Genomic DNA, 26,626 nt, shown 5'->3' with positions numbered 1-26,626 from the left:
TTGTTCTGTTCCTTCCATATCAACTGTTATACTTGTCTACCTCAGACTATTTAATGGGCTACTATTCAACAGAAGAGTTCAGCATCATTAAAATTGTCAGAAGATTTAGTTTATTCACCCAGCTGAATCCAAATGGAATGAGATAAACTGCATTGGTAATAGATCCATTTAGTATCCTATTGTTTAATTTTAGTCTCATGCTCAGGGAATAAGAAAAGTTTTTCAATAGTAGTGTCATGTTTATTTTCAAGTTTATCAAGTACAAGTATAATGAAAAAAAACTTGCAAAATCACAGGCACATAGGTTCATTTATCTTCGCCCGAGTAAGGTAGGTACATTGAGTGATACCACACAGAATGAGCCCCTCAGTTCACACTGTCCATCCTTTTTCCCCCAGTGAGAAGAAACCAAAGACTATAGGGCATAGATTTATGGAGAGAGGGGTAAAGATTTGAAAGGTTCTTCAGAGGCAAATTTTTTCATTGATGGGGCATTTATGTGATAAACTGCCAGAGAAAGTATTTGTGGCATGTACCATGACAACATTTAAAAGACATTTGAACAAGTATATGGATTGGAAAGTTTAGAGAAATACAAGGCAAGTGGGACTAACTTCAGTGGGTATCTTGTCAAGTTGGTCTGAAAGGCCTTTTCAGACCCACTAATCCATGCCAAACAAGGACAAGCCTGTTTAACTAATCTACACTTTATCATCCTCTTTGTGCAGAGGGTAGTTTTAATCAAACACTTCATGGGATGAGGGCAGTACCAGATCTATATACAGCTGTAAGTGAGGAGCAACAGTAAATGGAGTGTGAACTCTGATTTCAGGAGAGATCCATGTATTCCCATCTGTTGAGTTAATCACAGGGATGGTTTTATGATAGGAATTATCACATTAATTATATACTGCACTTCTCTCTCTTCCTTCAGGACCTGATATGGTCACTCAGTGATCCAATAACTTTAATCTGCTGCTTTCTTTTCCTGGAGGTGGTGTTGGAGGATTGATCTGTCCCTCTGTGGAGAAGGGTTAATTCACCGTGCTGCATTTTCTAATGGCGTTCATCTGCCCCCAAGCTCTCTCTGAGATCCTGCAACCAGCCATTGAGTTAGCAGAAAGGGGTTTCACAAGGAGAGAGGAGCAAGCATTCTGCAGAAGCTGTAAAACCTCACTGAAAGGACCTCTGATTGAGAAGAGCAGTCCAAAATATGGGCAGGTATTCAATAATCCCTCTTTTACCTCAGACTTTAAAGGTGAGTCATTTTGTTTTCCGTGATTCCTGTGTTGTTAGCAAATCAAACTAATTAAACCAGTATACACTCAGATTCTCCAAAATACTTTATGGTGTAAAGTGCACTTACATCCAATGTAAACTCCACAAACTACAACACAACCATGAGCTGATAATTGATCTTGTGATATTGGCTGAGAGACGTTTAATGAAAATATTTTAAAATCTGTTCTTTGCTCTTTTTGGATTCAGCAGCAAGTATCTACAAGCATAACCTTGGACTCAAGGTTATAATAAATTACTTTATTGGATCAATATAAAGAATAAAGAAAGAACAAAAAGTATTTAATGTACTGAAAAACACTAAATAATATTTATCACCCAATCACTAATTCATGTTGCACACTAAACTGCCAGAGGGAACTTCTTTTCCTCTCTCTCCTCCCAACCTCTACCACCAGGCACTACTCACAGTTTGAGAATATTGTCATGTGCTCCTTTTTATACCCTTTGAAATATGTAGCATAATTTTCATATTTTTTAAATCTAACACCTAACTAAAATGCATATACACCATGTCTACTGCTCTATGTTCATCAATTTGATTGTCACTTCCTCAGACAGTTCAATCAGTCTCATAAGCCATGACCTGTCACTTAGAAAACTACGCTGATTATCCTTAATCTAGGTATGCTTCTCCAATTCCTCATAAATCTTGTCTAATAATCCTCTCCAAAGTCTCGCTCACCATGGTTGTTGACCTCACTGACCTATAAGTCCCAGCATTATCCCTATATCCTTTCTTGAACAATCCAATAACATTTGCCATCCTCCATTTTTCTGGCATGAGTCCTAAGGCTAGAGAGGACATGAAGATTATCACCAAAGATGCAATATTTTCTTCCCTCACTACTTGTGTATATCATGACTGACCCCAAAACTCATCTTTCCTAATGTTTTATAAAGCTCCCATGCATCCTCTCTAAATGTTGATATGCTGAAGCATATAGCCTTTCCTACGCTCATCTCACAATTGTCAAAATAGATAGAATCAGACAAAAAAAGTGACAAAAAAGAGAAAAGTTTGTGGACACAAGTAGAATGCACTTCAGCCTGGAGTTAGTCAAGATCTTGGCCCTGTGGAGAGAGAAAAGTAAGTTATTTGTTGCTCAATATATACTTTCAGCTGAAGCACTCAAACCAGACAGAGCGTAAGTGTCAGGACAAAATGAGCAATCAATGTCCTTCTACACCTTGGAGTTTCGCAACCTCACAGCAATTAAATGATATGCCAAAATGGACAACAGCACATTTTCCAGCATTATATTCTGTTATAAAAATTACTGCTCTACACAGTCTTATACCTTCTTCATAACATACATTCAACTTACATTTTGTTGACAGCAAATTTAGCGACCATCCATTTGGTGTCTCATACAAATCATTTAACAACCAGAAACACATCTACCCACTGCTCCAACAATTTGCTGATTTCTGCTGCCTAAAGCAAGTGTAAATTTCCTGAGTCCCTCCCTCTCTCCATTCTTACATTTAAGCCTATGTAATTTGTATCCTCTGAGACCATAGAACATACAGCAGAATACAGGCCTTTGGCAGATGTTGTGCTGAACTTTGAACCTACTCTATGATCAATCTAACTATTCCCTGCTGCATAGCTCTCCGTTTTTCTTTCATCCATGTGCCTGTCTAAGAGTCTCTTAAATTTCCCTAGTGTATTTGCCTTTACCACCTCCCCTGGCAGTGTATTCCATGCATACACCCTTTGTGTAAAAAATGTACATACCTCTGATACCCCACCCCACTATATTTTTCTTCAATCACCTTAAAGTTATGCCCCTCTGTATCAGCCATTTCCAACCAGAAAGTCTCTGGTTGTCCACTGTATCTATCTATGCCTCCTATCATCCTGTACACCTCAATGTATCTACCTCTCCTTCCAGAACTTCGTTTAACCTATCCTCATAACATATGCTTTCTAAGCTAGGCAGCATTCTGGTTTATGCCCTCTGTACCATCTCTAAAGCTTTGACATCATTCGCAGAATGAAGGGAACAGAACTGTACACAATATCCCAAGTGTGGTCTAACCAGTTTTACAGAGATGCAATGTTACATAGTGGTCTTGAACTTAATTCCCCACTATCCACTGAGTAATGAATGCCAGAATACCATACACCTTCTTAACTACCCTAAAAAACTTATGTGGCAAATATGAGGTATCTATGGACATTGACCCCCTGCTCTTCCACACTGCTAATACTCCTGTCTTTAATCCTGTATTCTGCTTTGAAGCTCAATCTTTCAAAATGCATTATTTAACACATTTTTGGGATTGAACTCCATCTGCCAATTCTTAGCCCAGCTCTGCATCTTATCTGTGTCTCATTGTAATCTACCACACCCTTTTACACCATCAACAACACCACCAAACATCTTATTAAAACCAATATGGACCAATTCCATTCCTTTCCCTTCATCTATTAGTTTTGTCATTTCCTCAGAGAATTCAATCAGGCTGGTGAGGCATGAACTGCCCTTCACAAAGCTGTGCAGACTGTCCCTAATTAAACTATGCTGCTCCAAATGCTGATAAATTCAGTGCCTAATAATCTTCTCTAATAGTTTGTGCACAACTGACATTAGATTCACTATTCTATAATTTTCATGATTGTCCCTATTACCTTTCTTGACATTTGCCACCCTCCATTCCTCTGCTACTACTCCTGTGGCCAATGCAGACACAACGATCAATACCAAATATTCAACAATCTCTTTACTTGCCTCCTGCAGTAATCTGGAGTTTATCCTGTCCAGCTCTAGAACTTAGCTTTCCAATTGTTTATTAAAAATTCCAGTACAATCTAGCTCTTGACGATGACTATGTTCCAGATTATCAACTGTTTTTACATTTGTCAGGGCCCCTCTTACTGCGGAATACTGAAGCAAAGTATTCATTAAGTACTTCCCCACCTTCTCCAACTCTAAGTATGCTTCCACATTTATTCCTGATAGGACGTACTCTCACACAAATCATCCTCTGATTTTCACGTATGTGCAGGATGCCTTGCGGATTTCCGTAATCCAGGACGCAAAGAAGATCTCCCTGTTCCTCAATGAATTGCTTTGGGAATATATACATTTACCTGAGTGAATAACTGATCTGAAAGACAGTACTCATGACAGTGACACACTCCATTATTGCATTGGAAGGTCTAAATCTCTCTGTGAGGCACTTGAACCTATGACCTCTGAGCTAGGGCTGAGAACTCCAAGGAATTCTGGAGTAGGCCAATTCCTTTGCCTTGCTAAATTTCCACTGGTGTTAAGTGACCCGGAAAACAAAAGACTGAAAGAGCTTTGAAGATTTTCACATTTTATAAATAATAATTTGCTTAGCTTTGGTATGCTCTGTATGAAACAATGAGGTGGCCAGGTTTAAATCATTACTCTTGTTGGCTAGAAAGAAGTACAGTCTGCAAATCAGTGAATTTAAATTAATCAAGGACAGTGGAAGCAAATAGACCAATTGTCTTTATTCTTGCCATGTACTTGGAAATGGAGGCTGCCCTTTTGTGAACTGATTTGTGACCTAAAGTAGCTTGGCTTGATCAGTGTTATAAAGTAGATACAATGATGCTCCAGGTAATCTGCTGGAGTAGAGGTAATTTCCAAATAAGAAGTTATTTGTGAGGCATTCTTTGATATAACATGCTAGTTTGTGACTGTTGGGGTTTGTGCCTACCCCGAGAGAATCAAGCTGGTTACTGAAGAGAACCAGTTGTCCCTTGCTGGGGGAGAGCAATAAATGGATGTTTTCTTGGAACAGAGCAAATAAAAAATGTTAGAGGTCAGTTAGGTGACCTGTAGTCAATAGAACTGAAATGCAACATATGAACTGGTAAGGAATGAATGTAAGAACAGAGGTTTTCAGATACAAGGCAGCGATGACTCTTTTTCGAGATCCATAATTGTGGATGTAATGTGCCCCACGGATGTGGAACTTTGAAATGGGACTCTGAGGAAAATGAGGCCAGCAGAGACACCTTTTTGACTGGAATTATATTTTCTATTCCTTGACTGTTCATGGAAGGTCAAGAAAGCTTAATAGGAATATATTCTATGTTCTAGGAATGCACACAGGTATTCGGTTATGTTAAGTTCATGTGTTCTGCATTTGAGACAATAAAGGTAATTGTCAATGATTACAAATTTTCTCTGTGTCTCCCTGATCATTATTACTAAGGAGTAGATTCCTGTAACACTCTGTTGCTGAAGATGCCATTATATGGTCAACATGTGATACCTAGGGTTCTTAAGAACTTTTGGGTACTCTAAAGATTCCCACTAGGCTTACCTTGAAACAATTTATATTTCCACAGAATATAGTGAGTAGAATATTAATGAGTAGTGCGACACAGATGATGAATTCAACAATGCTGATCACCAGCAGGATGGAGAATAACAAGATGTGCCAAAATATCACATTTTCCGGCTCCAAACACTTGATCCATAGGCCAGAATTATCTAGGTAATCCCTATCAACCAAGCATAAAGAATAGTTCACAAATCTATAAAGAAATAAACTAGGATCTGAAGTCAAGGTAAATTTTGAAATTTGGAGTTCAAGTGTATAAATTTATTATTTAAAGAGGTCTTTAAAATAACACAATGGCATCTTTTTATGTCCACCCGAGTGATTAGCTGTTTTAATACTGTAACTAAGTGCGGCTTTGGAAATAGAAACATAGAAAACCTGCAGTAGAATACAGGACCTTCGGCCCACAAAGCTGTGCTGAACATGTCTTTACCTTAGAAATTACCTAGGGTTACCCACAGCCCTCTATTTTTCTGAGCTCCACGTACCCATCCAGGAGTCTCTTAAAAGACCCCTATCATATCTGCCTCCACCACTGTTGTCGGCAGCCCATTCTACGCACTCACCACTCTCTGCGTAAAAAACTTACCCCTGATATTTCCTCTGTTACTTCTTCCACGCACCTTAAAACTATGTCCTCTCATGCTAGCCATTGCAGCACTGGGAAAAAGCCTCTGACTATCCACATGATCAATGCCTCTCACCATCTTATACACCTCTATCAGGTCACCTCTCATCCTCCATCGTTCCAAGGAGAAAAGGCCGAGTTCACTCAACCTGTTCTCATAAGGCGTGCTCTCCAATCCAGGCAACATTGGTGTAAATCTCCTCTGCACCCTTTCTATGGTTTCCACTTCCTTCCTGTGGTGAAGTGACCAGAACTGAGCACAGTACTCCAAGAGGGGTCTGACCAAGATCCTATTTAGCTGCAACATTACCTATCGGCTGTTAAATTCAATCCTACGATTGATGAAGGCTAATGCACCTTATACTTTCTTAACCACAGAGTCAACCTGCGCAGCAGCTTTGGGTGTCCTATGGACTCAGACCCCAAGATCCCTCTGATCCTCCACACTGCCAAGAGTCTTACCATTAACACTATATTGTGCCATCATATTTGACCTACCAAAATGAACCACCTCACACTTATCTGGGTTGAACTCCATCTGCCACTTCTCAGCCCAGTTTTGCATCCTATCAATGTCCCGCTGTAACCTCTACAGCCCTTCACACTATCAACAACTCCAAACCTTGTGTCATCAGCAAACTTACTAACCCATCCCTCCACTTCCTCATCCAGATCACTTATAAAAATCATGAAGAGTAGGGGTCCCAGAACAGATCCCCGAGTCACAGGGATCCCTGAGGTCACCGACCTCCATGCAGAATATGACCCATCTACAACCACTCTTTGCCTTCTGTGGGAAGCCAGTTCTGGATCCACAAAGCAATGTCCCCTTAGATCCCATGCCTCCTTACTTTCTCTATAAGCCTTGCATGGGGTACCTTATCAAATGCCTTGCTGAAATCCATATATACTACATCTACTGTTCTTCCTTCAGTGTGTTTAGTCACTTACTCAAAAACTATAATCAGGCTTGTAAGGGAAGACTTGTCTTTGACAAAGCCATCTGACTCTTCCTAATCATACTATGCTCCAAATGTTCATAAGTCCTGCCTCTCAGGATCTTATCCATCAACTTACCAAACACTGAAGTAAGACTCACTGGTCTATAATTTCCTGGGCTATCTCTACTGAATATTCCGTAGTGAATAGTGAAGCAAAGTACTCATTAAGTACCACTGCTATTTCCTCCGGTTCCATACACTTTTCCACTGTCACACTTGATTGGTCCTATTCTCTCACATCTTATCATCTTGCTTCTTCACATATTTGTAGAATACCTTGTGGTTTTCCTTAATTCTGTCCCTTAAGACCTTTTCATGGCCCCTTCTGGCTCTCCTAATTTCTTAAGCTCCTTCCTGCTAGCCTTGTAATTTTCTAGATCTCTATCATTACTTTGCTTTTTGGACCTTTCATAAGATTTTCTTTTCTTCTTGACTAGATTTACAACAGCCTTTGTACACCATGGTTCCAGCACCCCATCATCTTTTCTCTGTCTCATTGGAACTTACCTATGCAGATCTCCATGCAAGTATCCCCTGAACATTTGCCCTGCTTTGCTGGGTGAGAAGCTGAGAATGATGCAGGTGGATGCTTCCCTGGTGTCATGGATTATTGATTACCTGACAGGCAGACCACAGTACGTGCGCTTGCAACACTGTGTGTCAGACAGAGTGGTCAGCAGCACTGGGGCTCCACAGGGGACTGTCCTGCCTCCCTTTCTCTTTACCATCTACCCCTCAGACTTCAACTACTGCGCAGTCTTGCCATCTTCAGAAGTTCTCTGATGACTCTGCCATAGTTGGATGCATCAGCAGGGGAGATGAGGCTGAGTACAGGGCTACGGTGGGAAACTTGGTCACATGGTGTGAGCAGAATCATCTGCAGCTTAATGTGAAAAAGACTAAGGAGCTGGTGGTGGACCTGAGGAGGGCTAAGGCACTGGTGACCCCTGTTTCTATCCAAGGGGTTAGTGTGGACATAGTGGAGGATTACAAATACCTGGGGATATGAATAGACAATAAACTGGACTGGTCAAAGAACACTGAGGCTGTCTACAAGAAGGGTCAGAGCTGTCTCTATTTCCTGAGGAGACTGAGGTCCTTTAACATCTGCCAGATGATGCTGAGGATGTTCTACGAGGCTGTTATGTTTGCTGTTGTGTGCTGGGGCAGCAGGCTGAGGGTAGCAGACACCAACAGAATCAACAAACTCATTTGTAAAGCCAGTGATGTTGTGGGGGTGGAACTGGACTCTTTGACGGTGGTGTCTGATTAGGGGATGCTGTCCAAGTTGCATGCCATCTTGGACAATGACTCCCATCCACTCCATAATGTACTGGTTAGGCAAAGGAGTACATTCAGCCAGAGACTCATTCCACCGAGATGTAACACTGAGCGTCATAGGAAGTCATTCCTACCTGTGGCTATCAAACTTTACAACTCCTCCCTCAGAGTGTCAGACACCCTGAGCCAATAGGCTGGTCTTGGACTTATTTCCACTGGGCATGATTATTTATTTATTTATTTATTTATGGTTTTATATTGCTATATTTCTTCACTATTCTTGGTTGGTGTGGCTGTAACGAAACCCAATTTCCCTTGGGATCAATAAAATATGTCCATCTGTCTGTCTTGCCACATTTCTTCCATAAAATTCCTTGTGAATATCTGTTCCAAATTAAACACTTTCCTAACTTCTGTTCCTATCCCTCTCCAATGCTATGTTAAAGGAAATAGAATTGTGATCACTATATCCAAAATGCTCTCCCACTGAGAGATCTAAAACCTGACCAAGCATATTTCCCTATACAAGATCAAATACAGCCTCTTCTCTTGTAGGTTTATTTACATGTTATGTCAAGAAACCTTCTTGAACACACCTAATACACTCCATCCCATCTAAACCCTTCGCTCTAGGGTGATGTCAATTGATATTTTGGGAAATTAGAATCTCCCACCACGACAACCCTGTTACTATTACACCTTTCCACTATCTGCTTCTCAACGTCCCTGTTACTATTGGGTGGTCTATAAAAAACACCCAGTAGAGTTATTGACCCCTTCCTGTTCATAACTTCCACCCACAGAGTCTCTGTAGTAGACAATCCCTCCATGTCTTCCCTCTTTTCTGTAGCTGTGACACTATCTCTGATCCACAGTGCCACACCCCCATCTCTTTTTCCTCCCTCCTAGTCATTTCTGAAACATCTAAAGCCTAGCACTCGAAGTAAACATTCCTGCCCCTGAGCCATCCAAGTCTCTGTAATGGCCACAACATCATAGCTCCAAGTACAGATCCAAGCTCTAAGCTCATCAGCTTTGTTCATAATACTCCTTGCATTAAAATAGACACATCTCAAACCATCAGTCTGAGCGTGTCCCTTCTCAATCACCTGCCTATACTCCCTCTCACACTGCCTTCAAGCTCTCTCTATTTGTGAGACAACCACCTCTTCCTCCATCTCTTCAGTTTGGTTCCCACCTCCCAACAATCCTATTTTAAACTCTCCCCAATAGCCTTAACAAACCTCCCCGCCAGAATATTGGTCTCCCAGGATTCAAGTGCAACCTGTCCTTTTTGTACAGGTCATTCCAGCCCCAAAAGAGGTCCCAATGATCCAGAAGTCTGAATCCCTGCCCCCTGCTCCAATCCCTCAGCCGCACATTTATCCTCCACCTCACTCTATTCCCATACTCACTGTTGCATGGCACAGGTAGTTATCCTGAGATAACTACCTTTGTGGTCCTGCTTCTTGTGGACGTGGTCAGAAACATCCTGGACCCTGGCACCTGGGAGGGAAACTACCATCCGTGCTTCTTTCTTGCGTCCACAGAATCGCCTGTCTGACCCTCTAACTATAGAATCCCCTATCACTACTGCCATCTTCATCCTTCCCCGACCCTTCTGAGCCACAGGGCCAGACTCGGCGCCAGAGACGTGGCCACTGTGGCTTCCCACAGGTAGGGCGTACTCCTCAACAGTACTCAAGCAGGAATACTTATTGTCAAAGTATACAACCACAGGGATACTCTCCAGCCTCTGACTCCTGCCCTTCCCTCTTCTGACTGTTACCACTTATGTCTCCCCAGGCCCCGGTGTGACTACCTGCCTATAGCTCCTCTCTATCAACTCCTCACTCTCCCTGACCAGATGAAGGTCATCGAGCTGCATCTCCAGTTCCCTACCGCAGTCCCTAAGGAGCTGCAGTTCAACACACCTGGTGCAGATGTAGCTGTCTGGGAGGCTGGGAGTCTCTCGGACTTACCACATCTGACATCAAGCATAAAACACAGGCCTCACACACATACTTCCACGCATAAATCCCACCACAGACTCTCAAATATGACTTGAACCAAAAACTTTTGAATCAGAGACAAAAATGTTACTCATTGAAGTCAGATTCCCACCACACACTGAACCAATTTACTCTTCTGAGCTAAGCACTACTCTTACCCTCTATTGAAAGGATGCGTCCATTCTCCCAGCTGTGTTACACGGCATAATGGACCAATTTCCAATGCCATGGATGACACAATGAAGCCATAAGCAGCTCCCATCACTCCCATGATACTGAAGATTAGAACGTAGATCTAGGAAAGAAATAAACCAAAAATTAATAGGACAAGAAGCTTGTAATGAGGGAAGAAGAGAAACTAAACAACAGTTTCTCTGTAATTATTTTAATAGAAGATTCTCAATGATAGTAGAATAAACTAAGATGGTGAGAGAGGTAAAGAGTTCACAAAATGACAAAACATTTATCTTCCTCCACAATTTAGGCACAACTTTACAGGTGTCTCTTTCATAATATTCAAATGTTTAGCACCATGTTTTTTTGATTATTTTGGTGGTGTTTTTCTATATTGGTGGCAGTATTTCCAGGGCTCTTTTCTTTGATTCAACCTTTAACTCCACACAATTTCAGTACCCACTTCAGTGGGTCTAGTGCCAGAAAGGTTAACAGTTGTATTGGTGTTGGTTTATTACTGGGGTAGGTAGCAAGAGACAGTGAAAAGCCTGTCTTGCACACTGTTTATACAGATTAAATCATTAGACAGTGTATTGAGCTATAATATGGTAAAACAATAATAATGCAAAATAAAGTGTCAAACTACCAAAAAAGTGCAGTGCAGGCAAGCAATAAAGTTCAAGATCATGTAAGGTATATTAAGAGGTCAACAATTCATTCTTATCATAAAAGAGATCTGTTCAAGTATCTGATAACAATCCAATAGAAGTTGCCCTTGAACCTGCTGGTACTTGCTTTTACACTTTTGTATCTTCTGCCTGGTGGGGAGGGGTTAAAGAGAGAATGTCTAGGATGGGTGGGGTGTTTGATTATGCCCGCAGTGAGAAGTGTAGACAGAGTAAATATTGTCACAGCCCATAGACGGAATGCTGTGCTTTCTTTGGTTCAGATTACAGTGAGACCACTCGTCTAAAGCCAGGAAAGACATTTTCATATAGCATGCACACAAGAACTTCCCACACCACCCATCACACTTTAATAAGCGTCATGGTCAATGCAAGATTTCAAAATTGTATTTGATGAGTGGTAATATACCAGGAGTTAATTAAAATTTGTGAAATCCATGAATATATATCCCATTATGGAACACATTAATCTTGATGCAACACAAGAGGCAATGGAAGAATTCACCGAGCCAGGCAGCATCTATGGAGCCAGAGGACAATGGACATTTTAGGATAAGGCTTTGCAGATTTATGGCTGAACAGACATAAGAAAAGGTCAGCTCCAGTGTTCCTAGGATGCAATTACTATAAATTTTAAGCTTAGATCTCTTCTGTTTCTCTGCACTCCACGGGATCTACTTTCTCTTTCCTGAAGTGAATCACTCAATCCATAGCATTGATTGTCCATCTCCCTGCACAGACACAGCTGCTTGGTTCCTGAAGAATGGTCTCAGCCCATAATGTTGACTGTTTACTCTTTTTCTGCCCCGTTCCTCCAGCAGTTTGTGTGTGCTGCTTTGAATTTCCAGCATCTGCAGGTTTTCTTGTGTTTGCTTGGCTGCTCCATCAGTTTGTCTTTTTACTTCAGACTGCAGTATCTGCAGTCTCTTGTACTGCCATGTCCAAAATAAATGTGTTCACTGTCACCAAGTGAACCTTCTTCAACCCAACTGTACAACCAGCTAGGTCATAAACACCAAGCATTTGTCAGAATAATTCAAAGTGAAGTTCAAGTTTATTGTCACCTTCATCTGGTGATTGCCAGTATAAAGAGGTGACAGGAAGCGGTGGACAAGAATGGCCAATAGCTATAGTAGCGAATGTGAGAAGAACTTGTGAGAAGAACAGGAGGCAGAGAAGAATGAGGAGAGATGGCCAGTACAATGACAAGAGGGGAAGTGGAGGCAGACAAACAGAAAAGGAGCTGCAAATGGAGTGAGATGGAGGAGTGGTAGCTGATGGTTGGAGATAGTTGCTAGACAGTGATGAGCAAGAATACAAAAACTTTTAGGTGTAATCTGACAAATAAAGGAGGTAAAATGGGAACCATCAGGAAAGAGATAAAAGACAGATTGAATATAAACCAAATGGGGAGGAGCCTGGGGGTGAAATCATGAGGGGGAAGAAGATGAAGATGGATGATGGGGAGGCTGGAGGGACAGTGGAAAGGGGTCAAATGTGAGAGGATAGGTGGGGAATCAAAAGGAGAGAGTTGAGAGGGTAAGCACACCAAAGGTGAGGGTTACCTAAAACTGAATAATAAAGTTACGTCAGATTTGCTTTGTAGACGACCCAAGCAGAATATGAGATGCTAGATACAAACTGCTGGAGGATCTCAGCAGGTCAAGCAACATCTGTGCACAGAAATGTGGACAGTTGGCATTTCCAGTTGAGACCCTTCATCTCTACTGGATCCAGTCTCCCGTGTGTCAAGAAAAAGAGGACTGGAGAAGGCCAAGGATGGATAGATAGGTATGAGACTGGGAAAAGGATTTGGAATATAATGTCTGAGGGGAGTAGGTTCCAGCTATGAAGCTGGCAATCTGAGGGGGTTTCAGTGGTTTCCTGACCTTGAGGGAAAAGGTCCTGGCAGATGGGAGATTCAGCATTCTAGAGAAACCTCAGCTGAAGCTTTGCATCAGGTACTTTAAAAGTCCAGGGGTAGCAGTGACTGAGGAAACATAGATATGTGATCTTCAGTCCCTCAGATTGACAGACTGCCCCAGAATACTGATACTCAGGAGCTTGTACTTGCAATTTAAACTGAGATGAAGTGGGACTGAGAACCACAGGCATTTCTTGGCAGATTAATAAGTTTGTAGCCAGCAGTGACTGAATTAAAATAGGAAATGGATTGAAATAAATATAAATAAATCATCACAATATGTAACTTTGCCAGGTGTTCCTTACCGGGGATTTTCTGTCGCAATGGCCTGGCCTGCACTTGCTGGTATCCAGAGAGCAACAGCTACAGTCTGGGCATTGACAGAGTTGAAAGATGACTCCCAGACATCCACCGAGTTTCTGGAGGAAGGTGTTGCATGTACAGTCGTAGCCGCAAACACATGGGGCACACTTACATTCAGGGGAAATCTTGCAGGTACAGTCACGACAACAAACACAAGGCACACACTTGCATTTGGGGCAGGTCTTACAGGTGTAATCACGACAGCAAGCACAAGGGGCACTCTTGCAGTTGGGGCACGTCTTGAGGGTACATTCGCGGCAGCAAACACAAGGGGCAAATTTGCATTTGGGGCAAGTCTTGCAGGTGTAATCACGACAGCAAGCACAAGGGGCAAATTTGCATTTGGGGCAGGTCTTGCAGGTGTAGTCACGACAGCAAGTACAAGGGGCAAATTTGCATTTGGGGCAGGTCTTGCAGGTGTAATCACGACAGCAAGCACAAGGGGCAAATTTGCATTTGGGGCAAGTCTTGCAGGTGTAATCACGACAACAAGCACAAGGGGCAAATTTGCATTTGGGGCAAGTCTTGCAGGAGTAGTCACGACAGCAAGCACAAGGGGCAAATTTGCATTTGGGGCAGGTCTTGAAGTTATAGCCACGACAGGAAGCACAGAGTTCAAATTTACATTCAGGGCAAGTCTTGCAGGCGGCAAAGGGCAGAATCTCCCGGCAGGGCCTGCAGATACATGTGCGGCAAAGCTGTGATGACTGGCATTTTAGGCACTTGGGACAGTCACAAGGGCCACAGTGAGTGCAGGCTTGACAGCAAGGTGATGAACATCGACAAGGATCATTCCAGTTGATACATTCATTCCTATTCCGCAACTTCAGCATCACCCATGCCGGGAAGATCATCTGTATCCAAGAAAAAAAGAGATGTTAGTCTTTCATCCCTATTTCCCTAATATGGGTTTCTTTTCCTCCTTTTAATAAAACAATACAAATTTCTAAGCTTCATAATAAAAAGTAAGAGTCCCTGCCCCAATTTCTGTGGCATATAATTAGTCACAGGCTTCCAATCACAGAAAGTACCTTCCCCATCTTCCTGTTGCCTGTTATCAAACCAGTTTTGGATCCATTTGCAAGCTGCTCTGCTTCTCATGGGCCCTAACCAGTTGGACCAGATTCCCATGTCAAACCTTGTCCAAGGCCTTTTGGAAATTCATGTGGCTTAGATGAACCTGTCTTCATTACTTCATTTTGTTACTTCATCAAAACATCAATTAAAGCACTCAGGCAGGACCTCCCTCTAACAAAACTATGCTGACTCTCTTTGATTAACTCCTGCCTTTGCAAATATGAATTTATCCTACCCCCTAGTAATTTTCTCCAATACTTTCCCTTGCACTGATTTTAGACTCACTAGTCTGTAACAGTGGCTGATCCCTCCTACACTTGAATAAAATATCAAGTTGTCTTCCAGCAATCTGGCAGGTGGCCAGTGAAGATTTAAACACCACTGTCTCAGCCCCCAAAATAATTTCCTTTGACTCTTATAGAAATTAAGAATAAATCTCTTTTAGCCCCAGGATTTTAATCCGCTCAAGCTCACAAAGATATTAAATATATTTTACTTTTTCACAATAATTAGTTTTAGTGTTTCATCATTCCCCTCCTTGAATTCTCCAATTGCATTGTTTTTCTTCAGTGAATAAAGATGAAAAAAATATTCATTTGAGACCTCACCCACATCTTCTAGCTCAATGCACACTTGTCCCCTTTTGATCTCTTGAGGGCCCTACTCTTTCTCTGGTTACTCCCTTGCCCTGGTATACTTACAACATGCTTTGGAATTACATGAATATTTAATCTTGTAGATGGGTAGATGGAGCTCGTCAGCCTGGGAAGGCAGTCCATCTAAGAGAGGGAAAACTCAGATTTCAAACCTCCGCTGCCTTGCGGCCTTACCCACTCATGGGAAAGGCTTCGGGAGTAAACCCCTAGGACAAATTTGGAGCTGGAGTCCCTTTGGCAGTCCCTCGCTCTGGCAACTCCTGCGACGTCACTGGTGCCAAGCTGTATCGGCCCTTGCCCTTCCCTTGGACAACATCAGTGGCGTGGAGAGGGGAGACTTGCTGCATGGGCAACTGCCGGTCTTCCATACAACCTTCCCCAGGCCTGCGCCCTGAAAAGGGCACAAGCCCATGGTCTCACAAGACTAAGGGATGCCACACAATCCTGTCCACTACACTATTATTTATGTGAGACAGTTACACTTTATCCTGTTGTCTGTTACTGTGTTACCTTGTTCTCTCTGTATTTACTGTGTAAAGATTTTGATCTGTATGAACAACATGAAAGATGAGCTTTTCACTGTATCTTCATACACATGACAATAATAATAAACCAAACCAAATCAAGATGAAACCATTGAGCAAAATTTATGTTAACAAAATGTCTATGTTTGGCAGAAACTTCATACACATTAATTAACTACTAAGCACATGAATACCTATTCTAACAGGAAAAGATACAAATAAATTTTTCAAATACTCGATACCGTTCCTATTTTAAAATGTTTTTTTCTTTATTGTAGTTTTCAAAATGCTCACCAGTAGGAGTGAAATGTACTTACCAACATTCCAGAGCCAATAATTCCTCCTAGGTAGAACACAGTAGGAGAAATGTTATTTGTGGTGTAATGCGTCTCAAAGTTTGGAAAAAACAGCAGTATGTTGGCACAGAAACTGAAAATGGCTAATATAAGGAGAGTCATAGCAAGAAACACAGCAGTCAGCCTGGAGTACAAAAACATGATTGCTATGAATTTTGGCTGCAGGTTCCAGTCAGTAATCGGGAATGAGCTGAAAGTCTTCAACTTGTTGCTGTAGTTTGGTGAAAGTTTTATTGGATTGTCCTGATATAAATTCTGGCTAAAGATAACGTTTTCCTCAACACTTTAGTGCTTGTGCTAACCGTAGCTGGGTAAAATAAACTGAACTATCTGGCCACATTGAAAGCATTGATTTCTTTGTGACAACAACAAAAGGTCTCTGACATCACAGGAACTCCTAGACATCACTAAGCTCAGGAGGTAAGTGCTACAGTGTTAAGATGATCATTTATTATTTGCTTGCTAAATGATGTGGTGATGTAAGATGTCTTGGAGCACACACAGTACTGCTACACTTGTAGGTGACAGCATCACAATGAAAATTATGAATGTCTTATCTGCTCTCTCTTAAAATAAACAGTCTTATATTAGTTATTGTAGAAGATTTATTTCATCTTGGCCATCTTTGCATGCTTTTGAAATTCCAAATAGGAAGAAACATTCAAAAGGGAAGATGACATAACCGTGGCTAACAAGTTGAAGGCAACAAAAAAGACAAAGAGAGGGTATATAATAGAGCTAAAATTCATGGGAAGGCAGATGATTGGGAAGTTTTTAAAAACCAACAGAAGGAAACTAAAAAAATAGTCCTTAAGAAAATAAAGATGGAATATAAAAGTAAGGTAGCCAATAATATTAAAAAGGATACCAAAAATTTCTTCAGATACATTTAAGTATAAAAGAGAGGCGAGAGTGGATATTGGACCACTGGTGAGGTAGTAATGGGGGACAAGGAATTGGATTAACTGAATATGTATTTTGCATCATTCTTCACTGTGCATTACATTAGCAGTAGGGTTTTAATTCCTGGTGAAAGGGAACATGAAATGTGTAAAGTTACCATAACTGGAGAGAAGGTTCTTGGAAAACTGAAAGGTCTGAAGGTAGGTAAGTCACCTGACCAGATGCTCTACACCTCAGATTTCTGAAGAGGGTGCAGAGGCATTAGTAATAATCTTTCAAGAATCACTAGATTTTGGAATGGTTCCACAAGACTGGAAAATTGCAAATGTCACTCCACTCTTCAAGGGAGAGAGACAGCAGAAAAGAAACTATATGCCAGTCAGTGGTTGGGGAGATGTTGGAGTCGATTGTTAAGGATGTGGTTTTTGGGTACTTGGAGGCACATGATAAAATAGGCTGTAGTCAGCATGTTTTCCTAAAGGGAAAATCTTGCCTGACAAATCTGTTGGAATTGTTTGAAGAACAAGCAGGATAGACAGAGGAGTATTGGTTGAGGTTCTGTACTTGGATTTTCAGAAGGTCTTTTGACAAGCTACCATACAAGAGGCTGTGTAACAAGCTAAGAGCCCAGGAAAGATTCTAGCATGGATGAAGTAGTGGCTAATTGATAGGGGGAAAATAGTGGGAATAAAGGGAGCCTTTTCTGGCTTTCTGCCAGTGACTAGTTATGTTCCATAAGTGTTTGTGTTGGGACCGATTCTTTTTATGTTATGTTGGTGATTTGGAAGATGGCTTTGTTGAAAATCTTGCAGGCGATATGAAGATAGATGGAGGGGCAGGTAGTTTTGAGGGAACAGAGAGACTACAGAAGGACTTAACAGATTAGGAGCATGAGCAAAGAAATGACAGATAGAATACACTATAGTCATGCACTTTGGTAGAAGAAATGACTGGGTTGACTATTTTCTAAATGGACAGAAAATATAAAAAACTGAGGTGCAAAAGAACTTGGAAGTCCTTGTGCAGGATTCCTTAAAGGTTAATTTGTAGTTTGAGTCTGTGGTGAGGAAGGCAAATGCAATGTTAGCATTCATTTCATGAGGACGAGAATATAAAAGCAAGGAATCAGAATCAGGTTTATTATCACCGGCATGTGTCGTTAAATTTGTTAACTTAGCAGCAGCAGTTCAATACAATACATAATATAGAAGAAAAATAAAATAATAATAAATAAGTATACTGAATAGATTAAAAATCGTGCAAGGAACAGAAATAATGTATATTAAAAAAGTGAGGTAGTGATCATGGATTCAATGTCCATTTAGGAATCGGATGGCTGAGGGGAAGAAGCTGTTCCTGAATTGCTGAGTGTGTGCCTTCAAGCTTCTGTACCTCCTACCTGATGATAACAGTGAGAAATGGGCATGCCCTGGGTGCTGGAGGTCCTTAATAATGGACACTGCCTTTCTGAGATACCGCTCCCTGAAGATGTCCTGTGTACTTTGTCGGCTAGTACCCAAGATGGAGCCCACTAAATTTACAAACTTCTGCAGCTTCTTCCCGTCCTGTGCAGTAGCCCCCCAATACCAGACTGTCAGAATGCTCTCCATGGTACATCTATAAAGTTTTTGTGTGTATTTGTTGACTTGCCAAATCTCTTTAAACTCCTAATGAAGTATAGTCACTGTCTTGCCTTCTTTCTATATATATTGGGAAACCCAGGAACTTGAAACTGCTCACTCTCTCCACTTCTGATCCATCTATGAGGATTGGTATGTGTTCCTTCATCTTACCCTTCCAGAAGTCCACAATCAGTTCTTTCATCTTACTGATGTTGAGTGCCAGGTTGTTGCTGCGACACCACTCCACTAGTTGGCATATCTTGTTCCTGTATGCCCTCATTCAAGTCTGGCGACCCAGGCCCGTACCAGAAAACCAGGTATGATTTACGGGGGGCTATTTGAAGGGCGAAAAGTCAATTTCAAATGAGGTTGGAGGAAACATCAGATGTACAACAACTCTAGCAGCACCTGCAAGACAATACTTCTTACAAAGCAAAACCCAATAGCATCAATAGTAGTGACGCTTCACTACCAGATGAACTCAATGCCTTCTATGCCCACTTTGGAAGGGAGAATGTAACTACAGCTGTGAAGATCCCTGCTGCACTTGATGACCGTGATCTCTGTCTCAGAGGCTGATGTTAGGCTGTCTTTAAAGAGGGTGAACCCTCGCAAGACAGAAGGTCCCGATGGAGTAATTGGTAAGGCTCTGAAAACTTGTGCTAACCAGCTGCTGGGAGTACTCAAGATCATTTTCAAACTCTCACTACCATGGGCGAATGTTCCTCCATGTTTCAAAAAGACAACAATTATATTAGTGCCTAAGAACAATAATGGGAACTACCTTAATGACTATTGCCCAGTAGCACTCCACATCAACAGTGATGAAATGCATGAGAGGTTGGTCATGACTAGACTGAACTCCTGCCTCAGCAAGGACCCGGACCCATTGCAATTTGCCTACCACCACAATAAGTCAACGGTAGATGTAATCTTAGTGGCTCTTTACATGGCTTTAGACCACCTGGACAACACAAGCACTTACGTTAGGATGCTTTCATTAACTCTAGCTCAGCATTTAATACTTTCATTCCCACAATCCTGATTGAGAAATTACAGAACCTGGGCCTCTGTACCTCTCTTGCAATTGGATCCTCGACTTCCTAACTGGAAGACCACAACTTGTGTGGAGTGGTGATAACATTTCCTTTTTGCTGACGATCAACACTGGTGCACCTCAGGAATGTGAGCTTTCGCCCAATTCTCTACTCCCTTTATACCCATGACTGTGTGGCTAGGCATAGGTCAAATACCATCTATAAATTTGCTGATGATACAACTATTGTTGATAGAATCTCAGCTGGTGATGATGTAACTTTGAGGTTTTATAAAGTATTGGTGAGGCCTCACTTGGAGTATTGTGAGCAGTTTTGTACTCCTTATCTTAGAAAGGATGTGCTGAAACTGGACTGTGTTCAAAGGAGATTCACGAAAATGATTCCAGGATTGAAAGGCTTGTCATGTGAAGAGTGTTTGATGGCTCTGGGCCTGTATTTAATGAATTCAGAAGAATGAGCAGTGACATCATTGAAACCTATCACATGGTGAAAGGCCTTGATAAACTAGATATGGAAAGAAGGATTCTTATGATGGGAGATTCTAAGACCAGAGGACACAGCCTTAGGTTAGAGGGGCATCCTTTTATAATAGAGATGAGAAGGAATTTCTTTAGTCAGAGAGTAGTGAATCTCTGGAATTATTTGCCATAGGTAGCTGTGGAGGCCAATTCTTTATGTATGTTTAAGCCAGAGATTGACAGTCTTGATTGGTCAAGGCATGAAGGGATATGGGGAGAAGGCAGGAGACTAGGGCTGAGAGAAATATTGGATCAGCCATGATGAAATGACAAAGCAGACCTGAGGGGGTAATGCTCCTATATCTTAAGGCAATTTCAGAAAACATTATATACACTTGAATGTGTTATGTGTTTAGGTTAATACTACCTAGACAGAAGGGGGAAGGGGAATAACAGACACTAAAGATCTACACAACAGTCAGATGAAACTTCTGAGGTTATATTTTCATCAGTGAAAACAGGATTCAGCACTCCACGCGAGCCTATATAATTCTGATAAGATGTTTACACCATTAAACTTAAATGAGAGCACAACCCAGAAAAATGAAGAAATTATCACTATTTGAAGAAAAAGTTAACCAATAAAAGAGCATAACCTTCCGTAGAAGACATGCCCACGATCTGAGCAGACTAGGGGTGTTGACCTGGAAGTGTCAAATGCCTGGCTCTCCCCAGAAACAGAGGGTTTCCTTGTGGGAATACAGGACGAGGTGATAAACACAGATGGAGACAGGGGAACACCTGAAGTTACAATGAATATGCTGAAAGCAATTATTAAAAATATCCACAACTGGAAAAGTACTGGCAGTGATAATATTCATAATTCTTGGCATAAAAAAACTTTCATCTGTACCTGTTAATACATAGCAACAATTTTCTTAAAATCCTGAAGGTGTGCTTGAATTTTTGACAGAAGGTAAAACATATTTCTTACTTAAAGGAGAAATCACAAACAAAAATATCATCCTATTACTTGTTTACAAATTATGTATAGAATTGTAAGATGCATCTCACAACTAATCACCACTCACTTAGATAATTACAATATACTTACAGAAGAGAAGGATGCCATAAGGGTATGAAAGGATGTAGAGTACAACTGATAATAGATTCTATAATTCTAAATCAAGCCTGGCAGAAAAGCAATAATCTTTCATGTTGTTATATTGACTACCAGAAAGCATTTTATCCTGTCCTATACTCATGCTTAACAGAAGTTCTTAACATATATAAACTACACCCAATACTTGTGAAATTCCTGCAATATCTGATGAAGCATTGCGTACTATAATCAACTATCTATTAACAACCAAAACAGAACAATCACCATTATCAAAATAAACCAAGGCATTTCACAGGGTGACTCTCTAAGCCCACTATGGTTTTGTCTAGCTTTAAACATGCTCTCTAATTTACTGAATTGGATGAAAATTGGGTATCGAATTAGATATAAAATGAGCTATACCTTAACAAACATTCGATACATGGATGACTTGAAATTATATGCTCCTTCATCAGTAAAGCTAAAGCAATTAATTCAAATAGAACTATTTTTGAAAGATATAAAATGAACTTTGGGCTAGATATGTGTAGGACATTCAACATAAAAAGGTGTAATTGAGCTAATAGAATACAAAACAGAGCTGCAGGATACAACTGATGGATGAATGTGAAACATATCAGTATCTGTGATGTCAACAAGCAAAGAAAATAGATCATAATGCAATAAAGGGAAAACCTTTTGACAGAATTCAACTCGAGGCTTAAGAAAATCCACCAAGTAGAGCTTAATAGTAAAAATATAGCAATGAAAATAAACACTTTCTCTATACCCATGTTAATGTATTCTTTTGCCAGAATATCCTGGTCCAAGACAGATCTGAAAATTTTCAAAGAAAAATAAGAACTGAAATGACAAATTTCAGAAAACATTATGTACACTTGAACACACTTGGACTAATACAAGATAGGACCATAGAGGGAGCAGGAAGACCAGACCTTAGCCCATGACCTGTGGTTGTTGTCCCACCCATTCTCAATAGATAAAGCCTGTATGCATTTACTCTATCTATTCCCCTCATCAATTTGTACACGTCTGTCAAATCTCCTCTAAATCTTCTAAGTTCTAAAGAATAAAGTCCTAACTTATTCAATCTTTCTGGCTAACTTAGGTCCTCCAGACTCAAAAACATTCTTACTTTTTCTGCACTCTTTCAACCTTGTTCACATCTTTCCTGCAGGTAGGTGACTAAAACTGCACAAGATACTCCAAATTAGGCCTCACCAACATCTTATACAACTTCAACATAACATCCCATCTCCAGTACTCAATACAAGGTGCCAAGTGCCAAAAGCTTTCTTTATGACCCTATTTACTTGTGACCCCACTTTCAATGAATTATGTACCTGCACTCCCAGATCCCTTTGTTCTATCACACTCCTCATTGCCTTAGCATTCACCATGCAAGACCTACTTTGGTTGGTCCTACTGAAGTGCAAAACCTCACACTTGTCTGCATTAAATTCCATCTTCAATTTTTCAGCCCATTAGAACCAGCTGATACAGATCCCTCTGCAAGTCAAGATAGCCTTCCTCACTACCCTCAATACCCCCAATCTGAGTGCCATCTGCAAATTTGCTAATTCAGTTAACCACGTTATTATTCAGATCATTGATATAGATGAGAAACAACAAAGCACTGATCCCTACGACACTCCACTAGTCAAAGGCCTCCCATCAGAGGGGCAAACATCTGCTACTACTCTCTGACTTCTTGCAAAAAAGACAATGTCTAATCCAATTTACTACCACACCCTGAATGCCGACTAATTGAACCTACTTGACCAGCCTCCCATGTGAGACCTTGTCAAAAGCCTTACTAAAATCCATTTAGACAACATCCACTGCCTTGCCTTTATCCACTTTTCCTGGTAACTTTCTCGAAAAACTCTGTAAGATAGATTAGACAAGACCATGACAATTTCTAAACTTGCCTCCCACAGGGTCCAAGGAAACACCTTGTCAGTCCCTGTGGATTTAACTGCCTTGATTTGCTTCAGGGCAACTTGTACAGGGTCCATGAAGTTGATGCCACTTTGCCTCACTTACATAGACTCTGCATCCGTCTCCTGAATAACTGCAATTAAGTTGTCTCCCATCTGTTTTGACTCCACACATGGATTACCATTCTGGTCTTCCAGAGGACTCATTTTGTCCCTTCCAGTCCTTTTGCTCTTATCTTATCTGTAGAATCTCTTAGGATTCTCCTTCATCTTGTCTGCTACAGCTACTTCATGTCCTCTTGATTTCTTTCTTGAGTGTTCTTTTGCATGTCTTGTACTCCATAAGCACCTCACTTGTTCTTACTTGCCTATAGCTCCTCTTAACCAGGGCCTCAATATCTCTTGAAAACCTAGGTTCCCTACACTTGTTATCATTACCTTTTATTCTGACAGGCACATTCAAGCTTTGTACTGTCAACGTTACACTTCTGAAGGCCTCCCACTTACCAAGTACACCTTTGCAAGCAAACAGCCTATCCTAATCCACACTTGCTAGATCATTTCTGATACCATCAAAATTGACCTTTCTTCAATTTAGAATCACAATGCACAGACTAGACCTATCTTTTCGAATACTTACATAGAGACCAATGGCATTGTGGTCACTGGTTGCGAAGTGTTCTCTTACACAGACTTCTGTCACCTGCCCTACCTGATTCCTATAATAGTAGATCCAGTATCACATGATCTCTCATTGAGATTTCTACGTACTGAAGAAGGAAACTTTCGTGAACACATTTGACAAACCCTACCCCATCTAGTCCTTTTAAAGTATGGGATTCTCAGTCAATATATGGAAAGTTAAAATCACTGACTATAACAACCTTATGTTTCTTGCAACAGTCTGCAACCTCTTTACTAATGTGTTCCTCTACATCCCTAGGTCTGCTGGGTGTCTGTAATAGAGCCCCATCAATGTGGTCATACCTTCCTTATTTCTTAGCTCCACTAAGAATGCCTCACTAGTCAAGTTCCCCAGTCTGGTCTGACAGAGCACTTCCATGACATTTTCTTTGACTAGTAATGCCACCACACCTCCTCTAATCCCTCACATTCTGTCATGTTTAAAACAACAGAACCCCAGAATATTGAGCTGCCAGTCCTGCCCCTCCTGTAACCCAAGTCTCACAAATGCTACAATGTCATAATTCCAGGTGTTGCTCCATGCCCTGAGCTTATCTGCCTTTCCTCCAACACTTCTTGCATTGAAATACACACAGCTCAGGACACTAGTCACACCATGCTTGACCTTCTCATTCCTGACTTTGTCTAAGGTCTTACCAACATCTGTCTCCACAACCTCTCCACTAATTGTTCTGGAATTCTGGTTCCCATCTCCCTGCAAGTCCAGTTTAAACCCCACTGTGTACATTAATGAACCTTCCCACTAGGATATTAGTCCCCCTCCAGTTCAGGTGCAAACTGTCCCTCTGTACAGGTCCCACCTTCCTTGGAAGAGAACCCAATGATCCAAAAATGTTATGCTTTCCTTCCTACACCAACTCCTTAGCCACGTATTAAACTGTATAATCTTCCTAGTTCTGGCCTCATAATCACCTAGCATGAGTAGCAATCCTGAGATCACAACCCTGTAGGTTCTGCCCTTTAACAGCACCTAATTCCCTGAACTCCCTGTACTGAACCTCATCACTCGTCCTACCCACATCATTGGTTACCTACATGGATCATGACCTTCGGCTGTTCATCCTCGCACTTAAGAAAGCAGAGGACGCTGGAAACAACATACCATTCAGGAATTTTGTTCTTGCTTTCTGTTCCAGGACATTTCAAATGTCCTCTTACTTTAAGGATTGTGGTTTCCCTTCTACCATCATCAATGATGCCCTCATCCACATCTCCTCCATTTCCCACACTTCGGCCCTCACCCCATCCTCCCATCACAACAACAGGGCCCCACCACTAAGCATATCTCATCCTCACCTACCACCCCACCAGCCTCCGGATTCAGCACATTATCTTCCACAACTTCCGCTACCTTCAACAGGACCCCACCACTGAGCACATCTTTCCCTCTCTACCCCTCTCTGCTTTCCGCAGGGATCATTCCCTCCGCGACTCCCTGGTCCACACGTCCCTCCCAACAGATCTCCCCTCCCACCTGGCACTTATCCCTGCAAGCGTAAATGCTACACCTGTCCCTACACCTCCTCTCTTACCACCATTCAGGGCTCCCAACAGTCCTTCCAGGTGAGGCAACACTTCACTTGTGAGTCTGTTCGGGTCATCTATTGCATCCGGTGCTCCCGGTGCAGCCTCCTCTACATCGGTGAGACCTGACGCAGATTGGGGGACCGCTTCGTCAAGCACCTCCGCTCCGTCCGCCACAACAGACAGGATCTCCCGGTTGCCACCCACTTCAACTCTGCTTCACATTCCCATTCGGATATGTTCATACATGGTCTCCTGTACTGCCATGATGAGGGCAAACTCAGGTTGGAGGAGCAACACCTCATATACCGTCGGGGTAGTCTCCAGCCCCTTGGCATGAACGTCGAATTCCCCAACTTCTGGTAATTCCCTCCCCATCCCAGTTTCCCTCTGCTTCCTCCTCCAGCTGCCTATCACCTCTCTCATGATTCCTCCTTTTTCTACTACACAGTGCTTTCCCCTTACATGCCTTCTTCACCTCTCCTGCCTATCCCCTTCCTGCTTCACCCTCTGATCTTTCCCCTTACTAGTTTTTAACCTGACACCCACCATCCTTCTCCTACCCACCCCCCCCTCCACATTCTTTATAGGGCCCCTACCCTCTCCCTCTTCACTCCTGACGAAGGGTCTCGGCCCGAAACGTTGACTGTTCGTTTCCACGGATGCTGCCCGACCTGCTGAGTTCCTCCAGCGTGTGCAAAGCCCTGGGCTGCCGGCTGCCGGCTGCCCGCTGCCCGGACCGGTAAACGGCCCTCTCGGCCAGGCCCACGAGCAAGCCAACCGGTAGAGCGAACCATATACAGGAATGCTGGGTTGAAACCTGAGGAAAGAACCCTTTAAGATGTTTTTAACAAAATAGGGGCGGCAATCGCTCATACCCCACAAACACGTGGTACGCTGGCTCCTCCCGCCGAAGGATGGACAGCTGGGCGGGGTGTCCAGCGACACCTTCCACACCGGGTCCCGTGGAGGCTTCTCCC

General features: G+C 41.9%; 1 protein-coding gene across 2 annotated transcripts; it reads right to left on the bottom strand.

Annotated features, from left to right (window-relative positions):
• Positions 1–299: 299 nt before the first annotated feature.
• Positions 300–26,374, bottom strand: LOC132406663 (keratin-associated protein 5-5-like). Of its 2 annotated transcripts, XM_059992487.1 has the most exons (7): positions 26,246–26,374; positions 22,247–22,293; positions 16,275–16,300; positions 13,643–14,554; positions 10,712–10,848; positions 5,611–5,791; positions 300–2,373 (listed from the first exon to the last, which is right to left on the bottom strand). In XM_059992487.1, the coding sequence occupies exons 2-7, from the start codon at positions 22,248–22,250 to the stop codon at positions 2,356–2,358; spliced, it is 1,278 nt and encodes a 425-aa protein (XP_059848470.1). In that variant the 5' UTR covers positions 22,251–22,293; positions 26,246–26,374; the 3' UTR covers positions 300–2,355. The 2 variants fall into 2 exon arrangements, with proteins under 2 accessions (XP_059848470.1, XP_059848479.1); XM_059992496.1 differs by lacking the exon at positions 5,611–5,791.
• Between the last annotated feature and the right edge of the window lie 252 nt (positions 26,375–26,626).

This window comes from Hypanus sabinus, chromosome 2 (assembly GCF_030144855.1).
Source record: "Hypanus sabinus isolate sHypSab1 chromosome 2, sHypSab1.hap1, whole genome shotgun sequence".
In the NCBI taxonomy this organism is placed as follows: Eukaryota; Metazoa; Chordata; class Chondrichthyes; order Myliobatiformes; family Dasyatidae; genus Hypanus; species Hypanus sabinus.
The sequence above is the reverse complement of the archived record's forward strand: the minus strand, read 5'-3'. Positions and strand labels throughout refer to the sequence as shown.